The 17,949-nt window shown below is 37.5% G+C and overlaps 1 protein-coding gene across 13 annotated transcripts in view; it reads right to left on the bottom strand.

The window, feature by feature from the left end:
• MYBPC1 (myosin binding protein C1) overlaps positions 1-17,949 on the bottom strand; it is a 107,197-nt gene that overhangs the window by 55,251 nt on the left and 33,997 nt on the right. For 5 of the 13 annotated variants that reach the window (XM_074271378.1, XM_074271382.1, XM_074271377.1 and 2 more), the window contains exons 3-8: positions 15,218-15,259; positions 9,783-9,821; positions 9,208-9,243; positions 4,824-4,934; positions 3,052-3,200; positions 1,861-1,978 (exon numbers count right to left, since the gene is read on the bottom strand). In XM_074271378.1, coding sequence (XP_074127479.1) covers positions 1,861-1,978; positions 3,052-3,200; positions 4,824-4,934; positions 9,208-9,243; positions 9,783-9,821; positions 15,218-15,259 — 495 coding nt within the window. Of the gene's footprint in view, positions 1-1,860; positions 1,979-3,051; positions 3,201-4,823; positions 4,935-9,207; positions 9,275-9,782; positions 9,822-15,213; positions 15,260-17,949 lie in introns of all 13 variants that reach the window. The other 8 variants (XM_074271383.1, XM_074271385.1, XM_074271380.1 and 5 more) reach the window with 3 other exon arrangements.

The following is a 17,949-nucleotide window of genomic DNA, read 5'->3' as shown; positions in this document are numbered from 1 at the left end:
TACTCCTGCTACTTATCACCTGTGTAACCCTATGAACACCCCCAAATGTCTCTAGCTCTGTTTCTCTACTTAGCTGCAGTTTTTTCTTGTTCTGAATCTATGATTCTGTGGTTCTATAGTCACTAAGATGATCTTAGAGATCATCTAGTCCAATCTCTCAAACTGTGCGAAAATCCATTCTGTCTTTCCTGACAGAAATCAAGCTTCTTGAAAACTTTGGTGATGAGGAACTCACTTTCTGGTAAGGCAGTCTCTATTTGTCATTGTTAGGGAGTTTTGATTGATGAGAAAGTCTTTTTTTTTTTTTTAATGATGAACCTCAATCTCCCTCCTTGAATGTGGAAATAAAACTTCTGCCTCTGACACTTATTAGCTGTGTGACCTCAGTTAGGAAAAACCAGTTCATCTCTCCGGATTTCCTTTGGCTCATCTATAAATTGGATTGGCTAACAGTTTCTGGAACACCATCATTTTAAGGACTGGATGAGAAAGGATGGGAAAGTAGTTTGAGCTCTAAGGCATACTTCAAGGTAAGTGATTATCTAAGCTTCTACCCCTTAGTCTTAGGATGGTCCTTTGGATAAAAGTAAAGAGCAACTCATCAAATAAAAGATTGTGCTACTCTTTGGGATTCCAGGAAGGATGGTACAGGGAGATAGATCTTTGGGTTTGTGGTCCACAGATATGAATCCTAGACCTGGGCTTTTCACTTATGGACAATAGGGAAGTCTCTGGGCTACAAAATAGAAAGGCGTGGTCTAGATGACTTTTAAAGACCTTAAGACTGACTGCCAGCTCTAAAATTCTATGTCTGGCTTATCTTTTCCTTGTTGAAATACAACCAGTTTATTCAACCATCCATCTTATAACTATCATTGATTTTTGTTAAGGTTTACAAAGCACTTTTCTCAACAACCTTGTGAGTGAGGTACTCCAAGTAGCATTGGGATTCTCACTTATTCCAAGAGATCTTTCCATCTTCTCTTTTGGATTTCCTTTTCTCTACTCTTAGAAGTGCCTTGTAGTTTGTATGTTGTCTTCCACTCTTGTAGGAAAGTGAGCTTCTTAAGGGGAGAGAAAATGTTTCTTTGTATCCCTAGTCCTCAATATATACTTTGTACACAGGAAGTGCTTAATATGTGCTTGCTTGGTTGATGTGACTTCCCATTTTGTTGACTGGGAAGCCACAGTCTAGAAGGTAAAGTGATTTTGGAATATGAACCCACGTATTCTGATTCTAACTTTAAGAATTCTTTCCAATATCCTATATTGTCTTTAATCCCCATGAATCATAGAATACAGAACTTTCACCATCCTTCCTGTGCTCTTCTAGATATCTAGGTTTCATACCTTTTCTTGTCTGTACAATTTTTTAAAATACTCATTATATTCTTAACCCCTGTTTCACTTCTCCTAAAGGAGTACTATGGACTTTATTATGGGAGAGGAAGTAATCTGGGTTTTCAGAGGCTAAGTCAACTGATTAAAAAGCTCAGAGTTCCTACTAAGCTGAGGATGCTTCTCTTACGGACTCAAGTATGGACTTTAAGATTGTCATTCAAGGATTAAATCAGCAAAGTCTGGCAAGAGTCATCACCAGAAGGCTGGACACCAAGGAATGATTTTTTTTTTTTTTGCTGAGACAATTGGGGTTAAGTGACTTGCCCAGGGTCACACAGCTAGAAAGTGTTAAGTGTCAGAGACCACATTTGAACTCAGATCCTCCTGACTTCAGGACTGGTGTCACCTAGCTGCCCCCCATAAAGTCATATTTTATAAAGTAATTCCTTTCAGAGCTGGCCTAATGTTTGCTATCCCTTCCAAAGAACCAGAAAGATCCCAATAGCAGTGGGAGCTTACCATGTACTTCGAGGTCAAAGGAACAGCTATCGGACTTGTCCTTGTAGGACACTTCACACCTGTAGTTTCCAGCATAATTCTCCTTAGCTTTGATGATCTGCATCTCAAATGTGTACATCTGAAATGAGATAGGTTGGTAAAATCACACCTGTTTTATGAGTACAAAGTTTAAAAAAAGTACAAATTAAAATGCTCAGAGAGTTCCTACTAAGCTGAGGATGCTTCTGTTACGGACTCAAGCATGGGCTTTAAATTTGTCATCAAAGATTAAACCTGCAAAATCTGGCAAGGGCCATCACCTGAAGGCTGGACACCAAGGAATGATTTTTTTTAAAAAGCTATAGTATCTTTTGAGTACCATCTCAGGTAGGCTACAATCTGCATTAGAGGAAAAGTAAGATCATGCATCTGTATAGTATTGAAATATATTTTCTCCTACTAATTTCACTTCAAAATCTAAAGCTATTTGGCTCCTGAATACAAGTGCTTGGCCATACTCATGATTAGTCACCAGCAGAGTGCATAGAGTACCTGGCTCTGGAGTCAGAGGAAGTGAGTTAAAATCAAGTAACTTCTCTGAGGCTCAGTTTCCTCACCTGTACAATTATAGGCTTGGACTCAATTGCTTCTGAGGCCCCTCAGATAGAAATCTATGATCCTATCACTCCATCCCTGTATGATCCTAGGGAGATTACTTAATCTCCTAAAACCCAGTTTCTACATCTATAAGTTTATGGAAGGGATAAAATAAGAGGGTTGGACTAGATGGTCTCATTCTCTCTTCCCTCTATGATTTTGACTGTCAGAAGGACAAGAGCACCTACAAAAATATAGTGTATCATGTGGGACAGCAATGGAGTCAAATTCTTCATTAAGTACAATAGTCCCAGCTTGGTTGTCAGCAGGCATGCGCTGAGTTGTCTTGCTTTTAGGAGACATCAAGAACAATAACCAAGAGTCCAATATCAAGATAGGACTCAGCTGAGAAGGAAGAACGCCTCTCAGTGACTGCTGGGGTTGCTAATAGACTGTCCCTCTGCTGTTCCTGGTGCTGATGTGAGACATGATCCCTCCCTGCTCTGTTGCATCCTGTGCAAAGGCCCAGTCACCTGGGGGTCAGTTATAGCTCTGGAAAATGCAATCTGAGCAGGCAGAGACAATGAGCAAATGACTCTGAGGTCATCACTATACCCTAGTTTGCCTTTCAAAGGTTTCCTTCAGCTGAAGATGTTTCCCAGCTTTGCTAGCCAAGTCCATCCATTTTCCTTTGAACCATTTGACCGTGGGTTTTCGAAGAAGATCTTTGGCTTCAACTTTGGCTATAAAGGTAATATTTTCACCTAAAAAACACACAAAATTGCAATTTTGGTTAAAAAAGATATACACACACATATATATACATATTTATTTACACAGAGATAAAGACAGAAAGTGATAAAGAGACAGAGATATGATGTGGGTTTTCAAAGATCTTTGGCTTCAATTTTGTCAATAAAGATAATATTTTTCACCTAAACACACACACAATTCCAACTTCAGTTAAAAAAAGATACACACACTTATATACACACACAGTATATATATATACATGTATAAAAATACAAATACATACACACATATATATACATATATGTGTATATATGTGTATATATATATGCAGATTCAGAGACAGAGATAAAGTGACAGAGAAAGACACAGAGACAGAGAGAATTTCTCTATACTTTTAACATTAGAGAATAACCCAGAGTACTGAGAGCTGAGGGGATTCATCCAGGGTCACCCAGCCAATCTCTTTCAGAGGTGAAATTGATTCTACCTTAAAAATATTCAAACTCTAAAGATTTTAGTAACATATTTAACCTTCAAAAATTCACAAGTATTTTCCCAGTAATTCTAGATGCTCGTGAATCTTGGAACACAACCATCTTTGAAAAAGCAAAATTGCTTAGCTCTTTTCAATGTGATTCAAAACAATTCCAATAGACTTTTGATGGAAAGAGGCATCTGCATCCAGAGAAAGAACTATGGAGACTGAATTTGGCTCAAAACACAGTACTTTTACCTTTTTTTTTGGTGGTTGTTTATTTGCTTATTTGTTTTTTCTCATGGTTCCCCCCTGTTTTGATCTGATTTTGTGTGTGTGTGTGTGTGTGTGCAGCATAACAAAAATGGAAATAGATTTAGAAGAATTGCACATGTTTGACCTATATTGGATTGCTTCCTGTCTGGAGGATGTGGGGAGGGAGGGAGAAAAAATTTGGAACACAAGCTTTTGCAAAGGTGAATGTTGAAAATTATTTTTGCATGTATTTGGAAAAAGAAAAAGAAAACTTGCCAGTGACCCAATGGTCAAAAAAGGAATATAGGTAGGACTTGAGTCAGCTTCAGTACCAGGGATGATCTGTTTAAGAAGTGGTGAAAGGGAAGTTACTTAGAAAGCATATAATAAGAAAGACATGGACTGGTCCCACAGCCAGAGAGGGCAAGCAGATGGGCCACCCCAGTGCTGCACAATTCCCCATGAAATGGAAAAAAGATCTAGACAACAAAGAAGGAAGGGGGCCCTCCAGCCCAAAGGTAGATCTTTGGAGCATCTGTAGAAGAACATGGATAATAATCGCACAGGATAAAATAGTATAGATGGGCTTTGTTCTGCCCTGTTGGAGAGAATATTCACATCAATAAGGTCCCAGATCATCCTCTGAAATATTGATGGAACAGGTAGCTGATTGTCTTTCAGAACTTGCACAGCACAGGTCTCTGTGCACATACTCACCAAACCTGTGAAATGTAAATCACCAAGACACCTAGGGCCATCTTTCAGTTTCTGCATTATTAAGACAAAACTAACTAGCTAGGTGGACAGAAAAGCACATATTAAGGACTTATATACTAGACACTAGAAAGACTCATACAAGCAGGGAAGGTGCTCTCCAGCACAGCCCTAAATCCCAGACACTCACCAACTTTCACGATTCCATTCTGGGGCTTTTCCACAAAGAGAGCACTTTGTGAGGTGTTGGAGTTCTGCTTGTCTTGTTCTTCCCCAACTGGAGATTCACCAATAGACCATTCTAAGAAGCAGGAAGTAAACAGGTTACTTTCCAAGTAAGGTGGTCCCCAGAAAGAAGACTTACCTGTGCTTAGTGTTTGGATTTAACTCAGGAACCTCCCTTCTTTTAAGACAAGAGTTTTACTTTCCCATTTTTACAGGGCAGTTGGTTTCAGTAAAATGAGATCTTATAATTTCTGTGAGAATAGTTCTCCATGATAAGGGGGGGAAAAAGAGTTTAGAATGAGAACATTTCTAGATAGAGAGAAATTTTGCAAACAAGTACCAGGAATTTGCCAGTCTTATTTTTATCACTGTTGTTCCAAACCACCCTAATCTTCCCTTTTGAGGTACACGATAGTAGCAAATAAATGGATATGGCTATGTCCATGTGAGTGCTCTAAAGTTGGATGGAACCAGCAGAGCCCATCAATCCCTGAGGGGGAAGGGAAGAAGGATTATAAAGAGATTAGGTGAGTATTCCCAGGCTGATGTTCTTTGCTTGGTGGGAACATGAAGAAGGTCAGCCAGCTGGGCCTGTTGCTCATCCTATGGATAAACCCATGATTTAGGTTCTTGAATGAGCTACAAGTGAGGAGCTTTGGCTTGTCGAGCTTGTCTATGACTAGGAAGTCCCCTTTCTGAGTCAAGAAAAGTCTTTGGCATAATGAGGTAAAAGTCTACAGAATCCTTCCTTCCTTCCTTCCTTCCTTCCTTCCTTCCTTCCTTCCCTCCTTCCTTCCTTCCTTCCTTCCTTCCTTCCTTCCTTCCTTCTTTCCTTCCTTCCTTCCCTCCTTCCTTCCCTTCCTTCCTTCCCTCCTTCCTTCCTTCCCTCCTTTCTTCCTTCCTTCCTTCCCTCCTTCCTTCCTTCCCTCCTTTCTTCCTACCTTCCCTCCTTCCTTCCTTCCTTCCTTCCCTCCTTCCTTCTTTTTCTCCCTCCTTTCTTCCTTCCTTCCTTCCCTCCTTCCTTCCTTCCCTCCTTTCTTCCTACCTTCCCTCCTTCCTTCCTTCCTTCCCTCCTTCCTTCTTTTTCTCCCTCCTTCCTTTCCTTTGCCCTCCATCTCTTATTTTTAATCAAGAGAATTCTCATGTTGGGGCTGGAATGAGAAAGTCAAGCTGGGATAGCAGAGTGCTTAAAGATCATAGAGAGTTCCGAGCCGCTCGGCTCAGAGGAGACAGGCAGGAGAGGGAATGCCAAGCATTGCTTCATCCCCACAGTCTGTGTACAAAGCAGCAGCTGAGAGCTGGAGGGGAAGAGGGGCAGTTTCAGCAGCTGTTATTCAATGACCAGAGAAAAAGTACAGCTGAGTGAATAAGTCTTGGATGTTTTCTGAATCACAAGGCAGGATACACAGAATGCTTTCCATTTTCATTTGAAAGAGAGGCAGCCTTATTTTCCAACAAAATCCTGAGCCCAAGGTGAACATTTCAATTAAGTTTTGTTTTTTTTTTTATTTAGAAAGCCAATGATCAATATTTATACTGGGATAGAGGGATTACATAATGATAGTTCTCACATACATTTTGATATTGATATTTTGGACTACATAGATTTATTTTGTCAGAAGATAGGGATAAGGATTAGACCTGTGACTTCATTTATATATGAAAGTCCCAGGTGAGGAAATGCAGGTTGACATTTCCCCCCTGCAATTTGTAGTCTTAAAGAGCTTCGTGGGGCACCCAGATCTTAGATTATTTGTCCAGGGTCACATTAGCATGGGTTAGTGATGTGACTTCCACCCAGGTCTTTCTAGCTTCAAGACTGGCTCTCTATTCACTGTCCTGTCTGCCATTTTGTCAAGGAATAGAATTAAAAATGCATCTGGTTGGGTAATAGCAGTGTGTATGGTGTTCCTCGAGAGACATCTTCCTCTATTGTCTCATTAGGGCATGGAAGTGACCTTATGATTTGAAGGTCATGGCATCAGAGTACAAGCTCTGGCAGATTCTCCTGGGCAGATAAATCTTTGGATATGGCCAAGGTAACCAAATGGCACTGCTGTCTGAGGGCTGGGAAGCTCATGTCCAGTAGGAGGGCCATTTGGTGATAAATTCATTGGCCATGGCAACCTAGGAAGATCAGGAATGGGAACACTTGATGGGCTTAATATCCCAGCAGAATGGGCAAAGTCACATATTCTCTTTATTTCTCCAGGGTCCAAATATAAGGCAGAGTTAAGCACAGGAAAAGTCCTGTTATAACCAAAATATCTTTGTAATGATAGCAATTTCAAGTCTTAGATCAGAAGTCGGGAGTCTTTTTTTTTTTTTTTTTAACCAAGGGCTATTTAAATATAACATCATTTGTGGGCCATACAAAATTCTCAATTTATAGAACTCGAACAATGGGAGGTTGGTTGTTGTATATAATTTTCAACTCATCATCTACTATAGTTGATTATGCAAGTGATTTCATGGGCTTCCTATGGCTCAGAGGCCAGCCATTCCCTAACTCTGTCTTAGGTGATGGCTTACTCATTTTAAATAAATATTCTTTGTGTGTGTGTGTGTGTGTGTGTGTGTGTGTGTGTGTGTGTGTGTGTGTGTGTGTTTGCTGAGGCAATTGGGATTAAGTGACTTGCCCAGGGTCACACAGCCAGGAAGTGTTAAGTGTCTGAGACCAGATTTGAACTCAGGTCCTCCTGACTTCAGGGCTGGTGCTCTATCCACTGTGCCACCTAGCTGCCCCTAAACAAATATTCTTGATGACAGAATGAATCTAACATAAAAGAGGGTGATGAGATTGAATCTTCCTATCGATTCCTTATTTTCTTGTTTTCCCAATTGTTACCTCAAATTGCATGTGGAATATTTTTTTAAATTGCACAATCTTAATTATATCTTTACACGTTCAAAATTCTGGTCCCTCTAGGCAAAGTTTCCCTTTGTCCTATATTGGGTTCAGCTCTACTCTCTGCTTGTCTCCCTTCTTACACTCCAAAACTCTACATCTGTACTTTATTTGCAGTGTCTGCTCCCTCATTTGGCACAGCACCCAGCACCATAAGTCTGCTTTCTTTTGCCCTCGGCCCTCATGATTTCCCATCGTGGTCTTCACTGATGTTGACACATCCTGAGTTTCAGTTATTTCAGGAACTATTCCATTCTAAAATACTATTGGAAGAATTAACTTTAACTGGGGCCTAGTGGAGCCAAGGGTCAAACTTTGTTATATAACCTATTATTGACCAAAAAATCCATAGTTATCTAAAAATTTATCTCATTGGGGCTTTTTGGTGCCCTTTGCATCCAGGGGTCTTCCTATTTCACCTGTGATTAGTTCCAGTCCTGTCAGATTAAGTCCTTATTAATATCAATGTTTCCTATCTCTCCATTCCCTTCTTTTCCTTATCTACATAAAATACACCAATTTAATTCCCTTAGACAAAAATGTATTAAGGAGCTAGGCAATTTCCTTATCTTTATCAGGACAATCTTACAATTAACATAAGATTATATTTTATAATTGTGAACTTTTATTTCCTTAATAAATAAACTCTGAGCCAATAAACATTTTTAAGCATCTTCTACCTCCCAGGCAGTGTTAGGTGCCAGGGAGATAAAGAAAAGCAAAAATGGTTCCTGCCCTCAAGGAGCTCATAATCTAATAAAGGAAATAATATGGATACAACTATGATACAACCACAAAGTATCTATGCAGAGGATAAATGGCAGACACTCTCAGAGGGAAGACATTAACATTAAGTGGGGACTGGTAAAGACTTCTTGTAAAAAGCTGGCAATTCAGCTGACACTTAGAGAAAGACAATCACTAAGAATGGGGATATTTCTGTATTATTTCTTGATCTCCATGTTTTATAAATAGTATAAAAGCATAATATCTGACAGAAGATGAGCACCTTGAGGACAGGACATATGTTTCTTTTCTATTTTTACCCCTGGGTTTTTACCACAGTGTACACAGTACATAGTAAATATTTCATTTCATTTTGTCTTCGAATCCATGGTACTTTGCACTGTGCTGGGCACATGGTTGATATACCTGGTAAATGATTGTCGAATTGACTTGAAAGGAAAACAAAAGAAATGATAAAACTTGGCTACACTTTGAATATTTACCTTTCACCATCTGGATAAAATTACCACTGATTTTCTGACAAAGTGATGATCTTGGAAACAAAATGCACTAGAAGATTACTATGAAGGATAAAACTGAAATAAAACAAATGTTAAAAGTAGAATCACAGAATCAACACCTTTAAGGAAAGAGGTCATTAGTGGTCATTTGAAGGCAGAAATGGAATGTCTTGTTTATTCAGGAATGAGCTCACCTGAATCTTTCCTTGCCAGTGCTCGAGCATTGATATCTGAAAGGAAAGAGTAACTTGGATGACACTGCTAAAAGAATTTGGGATGACTTCATACCCTCTTAGACCTCCCAAAAGCTGGCTCTTCTGTTGATGAAGAGAACACTGAAATTGGTTTAGGTGATAAATCACCAGGAGCTTTGTAAATAAATAAGTAAAAAAACAAATAAATAAGTAAAAATATATATATATATATATGTATATATATATATATATGTGTATATATATTATGTAATATATATGTACATGAGAAAGAAAACATATGGCAGGACTGGAAATTTAAGAATCACTATTTTGGTGAAATTAGTATCCCAAGTCATGTTAATTTTATTTAATTTATTAAGTAGTTTCCTTTTTTCAACACTAGAAATTATAGTCCAAACCAATGTTTTTCTTTTAGTTCCTAGCCATGGAGTCATCCCTAGGTAAAATCCCAAGGTGCTTGTGGTTCAGAGTTCTATCTAGCAACTGAGTTACACTTCCTTTTTTCCTAGCTAATTAACAGTAAACTTAAATTTAAAAATTGCAACCATCCTAACCTGCTGGCAGGGCACTGGGTGGAGAGACATCACCTTCACCTGGAAAAAAGAAATAGGAAAAAAATAATCAAAGGAAAAAAAAAGCCTTGTCCATATTAACTGTTTTTTGGGAAATGAGAGGGAGTGAAGTAGTAGTGGGAGAAAAAGCAGAGATAAAATGAAAAATGATACCTGCAGAAAAAAGGGGAAGGAACCACTTAAAGAGAGAACTTCAAACTGAAGGATAAAGCTCAGAATCCTCAGTAAGTGAAGTGGCAATTCAGTGAAATAAATTTTTAAAAGAACAGGCAGCAGACCAACTAAATTGAATCAAAGGTTTAGACAGATGCGCTGTGTGGAAGTCTTAATATGGCTGAGAAAAGAGGTAACATTACAATCTCCAAATGGTGAAATAGAGTCAAGAGCATCAGAATTACAGATTTGGAGTTGGAAGGATTCTTAGAGATGCACTAATCTAGTCTCCTCTTTTTATATATCATTGAGTCGAAGATTTAGGACTGGGCCATAGACTACAACTTTGTCCTTTTGTAGAATAGGAAATGGGCCCAGAGAGATAAAAATGACTTGCCCCAGTTCATATAAGTAACAGGTGGCAAGGCTGGAATTGTCTTAAGAACTTAGTTCCAGTGCTCTTGCCATGAAACTACACTGCCTCTTTTATCTGAGGATCATATTAATTCAGTAATTTCCTTTTTCAAATAAAATGCTCGTCCTTTGTATTATTAGCACACTTGTATTATTTTGGACAGAAGCATGAATCAATGTTTAAGAATATCTTCTTTCTGAAAGATCAAAAGTAAGCAAATTTGGCCTGTCACAGATTAAATGCATTTGGATATTTAAAGACCACTACACTAAAGAGAAATGGAAAGAACAGGGATTCAAGTAGACCATAATCTCTTTGTAAAAATGACCCTCCCATAAGAATCCATGCTTCTTATTACATATACCACAAACCATTTAAAGATCTCTGTAACAATTTTCCAGGATGAATGCCATCGTTATTTAATTTTGTATATTACTTATAAATATTTCATCAATTATACATACAAGAAATAAAACTGTAAGTATGATGGCAGCATTCTAGTAAAACACTTGAACATTGAAGGCAGGAATAATATGAATTTGGGATCTTGAATAAAAGTCTTAAAACTCTAGTAGTATTGGATGCTTCTCATTTAAGACCACAATGATTCATGAGGATCACCTACTAAGGTGTCGAGGGATTTGGTAGAGAGAATACTCACACCAATGAAATCACAGATCTTTAGAATGATTTAAAATGTGTAGGGCTAAAAAAACAAAGGTATGAAATATTAGTATTTAAAAGTGGTTTTTAAAACTGCCTTAAAACTTGTGAAGATGCTTGAGTATGAATTCTAAAAAGGAATCCTAAAAGAATGTATAAAATTTAATCTAGGAAATTATTATACATTTACCATGATAAATTTTTGAGAAATTTCTCATGAGAAATACATATATTCAGACCACTTTAAGAAGCAAGATCATTGGAATTATCTATCATGCACTAATACTACATTTTCTGGTACTTAATGTAAAATTTGAATGTAAATGGGCTTCACCTACCTGAGATATTTTTTGATGCTTCCAGCCTCATCAGAGGTGTATTTTGGATTATGTATTATATATATGTGTAATTTGCCTATTTATCCAGAGCTGTGAAAATAGTCTGTGAATACAGACATTTCTAGTAAACATGGCCCCAAATTAGAGTTAGAGTGCATATTCAATACTAAAAGGTGAGAATTTTGGTAAAGGCTATTAAAGTCTTTGAGGTGTATTCTGTATTTCAGGTGACTGGCAATTCTATAATGATAAAGTATATTTCCTGAAACTTTAATACTATATTGTTCATAATAGAGAGAATTCAGCATAAAATCAATTATTATCAAACACTGAAATAGCTGACAGATCCCATTCTCCATTTTCCTTTACTCCAAAATGGTGCTATGTCCTGTTTCTTCATCTAATTACACTGTCACCTGGCTTGTGTGTTGCTGCAAAAGCGAAAATAAAATTTTACCATCAATTTGAAACTTAGCAAAAAACTTCCACCAATATTGGACAAGGAATTGAAAAACTAACTGAAAGGTCACATGTCCTTCATTTTTGGTTTGGCTGGTTTTGGAGGGGACTAAATGAGTACAGTTAAGAATTTTCTATCAGATCCTTGGGTTAATTCCTTACTAGAAGGAAAAGATAGTCTTCTTATACTTTCACAAAATCATGAGAATTATCTAAAAATTAATTTAGGTAATTAATTTAGATGGATCAATTATATTAGATGAGTACCTTCTAAGTTTGGTGGAAGTTAGGCATTTAAGACAACATTCCAAAAAATGAACAATTTTGAAAGATGTAAGGACACTGATCAATTATTATGAAGCAATTTTGTACCCACTTCCTGACAGAGAGGTGATGATTACATTGCAGAATGAGGAAAATTTTTTTGCAAGAATTTTTTATAGAGGATAAGAGAGAGAAAACAATAAATGCTTGATTGATAATTGAAAAACTAATTTTTAAAAAGTTGGGTGCAACTTTCTCCTCTGTATGGTGAGAGGTCCATAGTTGTTACACAGTCATTATTTTTGGACTTTTAAAATATATTGATTAATGTACTGGCTTTTTTTTCCTCTCTAAAAATATTACTTGTCATATGGGAGGATGAGGGATATTTCTTGATCTTGAGGAGGAAGAGAAAGAGTAATATTTGCTATAACTACAGTGATATAAGAAACAGAAAATATCAACAAAAACATTTATGGAAGTAAATTTTTAAAAATTGGACATTATAAAAAGAAGCATTCTTGGGGATGAGAGTGTGGAGATTGGGAAAAGGTGAAGATAACAACTTATATGATTCTGAGGCAGGACCTGAACCCAGAATTTCCTGATTCTCACTACACCACCCTGTGTGAGTTCATTTGCACGGCAGTCACAAACAAACAAAATAATATGGTGGTGAGAAAACTAGGGTGAAAAACACTTTAAATGCTAATTGTGCAAATGGGTGCTTATGTTTTGAGATATTTGAGTAACTACAGCTAGTTTTAACATATCATTTGCTAAAAAGAAATAATGTAATTAAAACATGTAAAAAGGGATAATGTGATTAAAATATGTAAAAAGGAATAATGTACTTAAAATATGTAGATGGAACATGCAGACATTTTAGTTGATAGTTGATTAACTGAATGGAAGCTAAAATAAGAATAAAAGAGCACAGGTTAAATTTTCAGTCTGCTAGCCAAAAACATTGGGGTGTTACTTCATTTGTAAAAAAAAAAAAAAAAAAAAAAGCTGAGGGGAAAAAAAAGGAAGGAAACAAAATGAACATAAGATACATACACACACAACCCCCTTGGGAGTAAATTTGTTAGAAATATTGAAGGCTTACTTCCATTTCTGCAAAACAAATTCATAATAAAAAGAAGAATGTGAATCCCAAGTTTTCTAAAATGTCCGTTAGATACCTATAGAAATGGAGAAAAGTAGATCTGGAACGAGTCCACTGTGGTTTATAGAATACTGTTAATGAGAAAGTTCCAGTCAAATGCCTGAAAAAGGAATCAAGATGTTCTCTTGTCTGTTAGTGCGATTTTCCTGGAGAATATACATGAAGACATGTTTCTTCCTCCTGTGGGCTAGGTGCAATTTGCACTCCTGGAGAGAATACCCACATCAGTGAGAACTCAGACCCACTGAAGCACAGGGTTATCAGTTATAGGAATATGAAGTAGTAACTAGTATGGACAGGCTTGCCAGTGGTTATATTAAAATGATCAGATTTTATTTTTACAACTGTTCTAGAACCAATATGTCCACATAAGCATCCACCTTGTAGCTTCTAGAAGGCTTCCCATTAAATTGTCTCTAGGATTGTGGCAGAAAAAACTCAGGCTTCTGACACTATACCTTACTTTTAATCAACAATCTGTCATCTAGCTTGGTCATTCACTTCATTCGTTGGACTGGGTTCCAAATGATTTTTCTTTGCAAAAATCGAATCTACCCTGAAAGAATGGGGGTTTGCCACTAATGAAAAGACTGAAAAGAAGGTATGGGAATATTTCTTGATGGAACTTTAAGAAGAGAAGTTAGAAAATGGTTCAAACAATGAGGTCACTAGTAGGTTCATTTTATGGCGCACCCCCCCCCCCAAAGAAAGGTTTTATAATGGGACAATAGTTATTTGGCCATATACATTCTGATTTGTGATTTTAAAAAAAATCAGTCACTTCTTTCTCTTAAAGCAATTAATTTTAAATATTATAAATATTTAACATATTTATAACAAATATAAAAATATTAATAGAATTAAGATAGAAATTATCTTAATTCTATTCAGCTTGGTTGGATGGCTATGTAGAATTGATGGAAGGTAGCCTGAGCTGTGATTACACATTCTTACAGGATACCAGGAAACAGAGTAAGCTGAGGGAAATCATGGGATTGTAGTGAGTGGCTGAGATCATGAGGGCAGAAACAAAGGCAGACATTTGCCTCCGCCCAGGATTTGGTTGGTTCCCAGACACTCAACAAATCTGGCAGAGTTGATGAGCTTTGTCATCAATACTTCTGTTTAATGTGCTACAGAAACCAGGCGATCCCTATGACTGGGAGAGAGATTTATCACAATATCAAAGTTAATAAAACAAATAATTCTCTCCCCCCTCCCAAAAAATCCACCAAAGCCACTCCAACATTAATCTGGGAAAAGTTGTGTATTTTCTTCCCAAAAAGTTGGGATTTGCTCACAGCCTGATTGAGGGAAGACATACATGAGTGAAATATTTTAGCTACAATCCAAGACAGTTAAGATTGTGTTAAAATGAATGAAGACAAAAGGAGGGAAATGGGTGAGCTGAAACAAAGGAAGGTGAAGGTAAGATGAGCTGAGTTAAATAGAATGAGGACACAGAAAGACATTCCAGTGAGGGCAAAGACCCAGGACAGGCAAAATTATTCCCATTTTGCATTTTTAACCATTTCTCCTTCTTTTTATGCATAGATCATAGGATCAGAGATTCAGAGCTGGGAGAGCCTTAAGTTCCATCTGGTCCCACCTCATCATATTCTTGTTGCTTGGTGAAATTAAGTGGATCCTGAATCATTACACTGTAAGAATTTGAATTTATGTCTTCCTTACCTTGAGGAAAGGAAGGAATTTTTGTGAATTCTTTTTTTTTTTTCTTTTAGAAATTTGTGTTGGAATCATATTTAAAGTTTAACATTAATATTGCTTGAGTCGTGTAGATGAAATACAAACAACAAAAACAAAACCTCAGAAGAAGACTCATGCCAAATAAAGAGAGTTGCAGAGCCGCGGACATCAGGAAAACAGCTGCTGATGGACTTTCTACACCTTCCTTTTTGAAAGCAATCCTTCCCTTCCCTTCCTCCAGACTTACCTTTAGGGGGTCCAGATCCGCCCTCCTTTTCTTTACTTTGTTCTGTGTAGAAAATACAAAGAAATTTGTTTGAGAGGATCTTAAAATAAATGGAAAATATTCTATGGGTAGTAAGAAAAAGGGAAACCAATGATTCCCATCGCCACCATCATCATTGTGACCATCATCATCCTCTTCACAGCTAAGCATTTACATAGTACCTACTATGGGTCAGTCACTGTGCTAAGTGTTTTTCAAATATTATTTTATTTGATCCTCATCTATCTGAGAGGTAAATACAACATGGAAGCTGAGGACTGTGTCATAGAAGATCTCAGGGTAGGAGAATGGCATAAGGAAACTGAGCATTTGGAGGATCAAATAAGATAACTGATATAAAGCACATTATGGGAGCTGTTGTATTGTGGCTCTGGACATCATGAGAAAGTGCTTAGTAATATAAAAATGATAATATCTAGCCTATCACTTATCAGTGTAATTTTATTTAACTCAAATCTCTTGATGTAGATTTTATTTTTAAATAGTTGAAAATTCAGCTTTTTAGACCTGATCTGTGATTTAGATTTAGGTTTACCTATTTAAATGGCTCTTGCCCAATCATTTACCATCTTAGAGAGTTGTCTGGGATAGGGTAATTATAAATGAATTATGCAGGGTTGCACAGCCAGTATGTATAAGAAGCAGGACTTGAGCCCAGGCCAAGGCCAACTTTTGGTCTACACCATACACATCCTTTAGTAGAGGTTTCATAAATATAGAGAACATATAGACAAGAGAGATAAGCCAGCTTCTTCTACCTGCAGCCTCCTCAGCTGTCTCCTCCTGGCCTGGTGGTGACCCAAAGGCCTTGAAGGCTACACTAGTAGAGCCCAAGTTCTAGTTGATCTTTCTAAGAGCTTACCTTGCTTCCAGCAAGAGTTAGCAAGAGACCACGGCAACTTCTGAATGTATAGGAAGGCCATGATGGTCATTGGAGAAGGGATTCTCCATACCAGGAGAGGGAGTTAGAGATCTCTACAGGACTAAGGCACATTAGGCAGCCTACATTAAGGAGTTTAAAGAATGAATGCAACAGTAAGACTATATGATGATCAATTCTGGTGGATTTGGCTCTCTTCAATAATGGATAATTTTTTTTAACATTGACCCTTGCAAAATCTTGTGTTCCAACTCCGCCCCCCATTCCCCCTTCCCTAGATGGCAAATGGTCCACTATAGGTTAAACATGGTAAAAATATATGTTAAATCCAATATATGCATGCAGATTTATACAATAGCAGCAATTTTTTAGAAGGCTTAATGTCTTCTAAAATTGCAGAAAATTTTCCAGCTCCAGAAAACGGATAGCAGAAAGTCCTACAGCTATGATTCATAACTTGAGCCAAAAATTGTGTGTGAGCACTCATGTCCATATGTGTGTGTGTAAGTGTGTAGATTGGGATGGCTTTCCCAGTCTTGCTCTCACCAAGAACATTGGGCAGCACCAAGTGAGAAAGATAAAAGGATATCTTATTTTGATAACTGCCTTGCAAGTTAAAAAAGAAACAAACAAACCAAATCTTTCCCTTCTGGAAAGATTATGAATGGGATGACCTGTAGGAAGGACCTTAATGTGGCCTAAGTCGCATGGGAGTAAGAGGATCCCGGAAAGAAATCTGACATCCTTCTATGTTCTAAAGAAGGTTACTTACAAGGTCTGGTTTAAAGTCACTTAAATTAGGACATGTCTCCTAATGATCAATTTGGCACAGGATGATATCCTATCTTGTGTCACTATGAGGGCAGCATGGTGTGGGGAATAAAGAGCCAACCTCGGGGGAGGTGGGATTGAAATCTAGGTTTGGATCCCACCCCGACACAAACTGGAAGTGATACCCAGCCAGCTCTCTCAGCTAGAAAGTTGTAGAGTCTGAAGAGATGGAGATAGTTCTCACTGGGAGTTCCCTACATGGATGAAATTACAGGCCCCAAATCCTGCAAAATATGTGTTGCTCTAGCAAAGTTTCTTTTGCTTTGTTTTTCCCAACTGGATTGAGAGATTCCTGTTGATGTTGAGATTTCCCAAATATTTGGATTCAACCTAATGGCCTCTAAAATAGAGGCACCTAAACACATAGATACTTCCATAGGAAACATAGCTAGAAATTCAGATTACCTTAGTATTTATTAAGCCTTTATTTCCTAGTGCCAGGCTCCACACTGAATACAATAATAATCAAAAGGAAAACCTTTGTCCTCAAGGAATCCCAGACTTTCAAGTGGAAAGGTAATGCATCAAAGAAGCTGAGAATAAGTGTGAAGAAGGGACAACGTTAAGAACTTCTTAAGTCACATCAACTCACAGTGTTCTCAACCCAACATTAATGGTGATAACTTTATAATTAATAGTAGGCTTCATTAATAGGAGAGTTGATAGTAGCTTAAGGAGCAATCTCCTTCTTAAAATGTTTATATTCACTCATTTGTGTAAATGTTGGAATGGAAACTCCTTGAGAGGAGAAGCTGTTTTTCAATTTTGCCTTTGTATCCCCATTGCTCAGCACAGGACTTTGCACGTTCATATGTACAGAGTTGGGCTGGATTGAACTGAGGTTCCGAGAAGGAAAGTGGCTTGCCCAAGTTGAACAGTGGCAGACTGAGACCCTCTAACTTTTTAAAAAATTTACTGGAGGCTTATATAATTCTGCCCTCATATAACTTTTAGGGTATTTCTGTCTCCTTCATGGCTTCAG

Source organism: Sminthopsis crassicaudata, chromosome 5 (genome assembly GCF_048593235.1).
Source record: "Sminthopsis crassicaudata isolate SCR6 chromosome 5, ASM4859323v1, whole genome shotgun sequence".
In the NCBI taxonomy this organism is placed as follows: Eukaryota; Metazoa; Chordata; class Mammalia; order Dasyuromorphia; family Dasyuridae; genus Sminthopsis; species Sminthopsis crassicaudata.
This window is presented reverse-complemented; position numbering and strand designations above follow the sequence as displayed.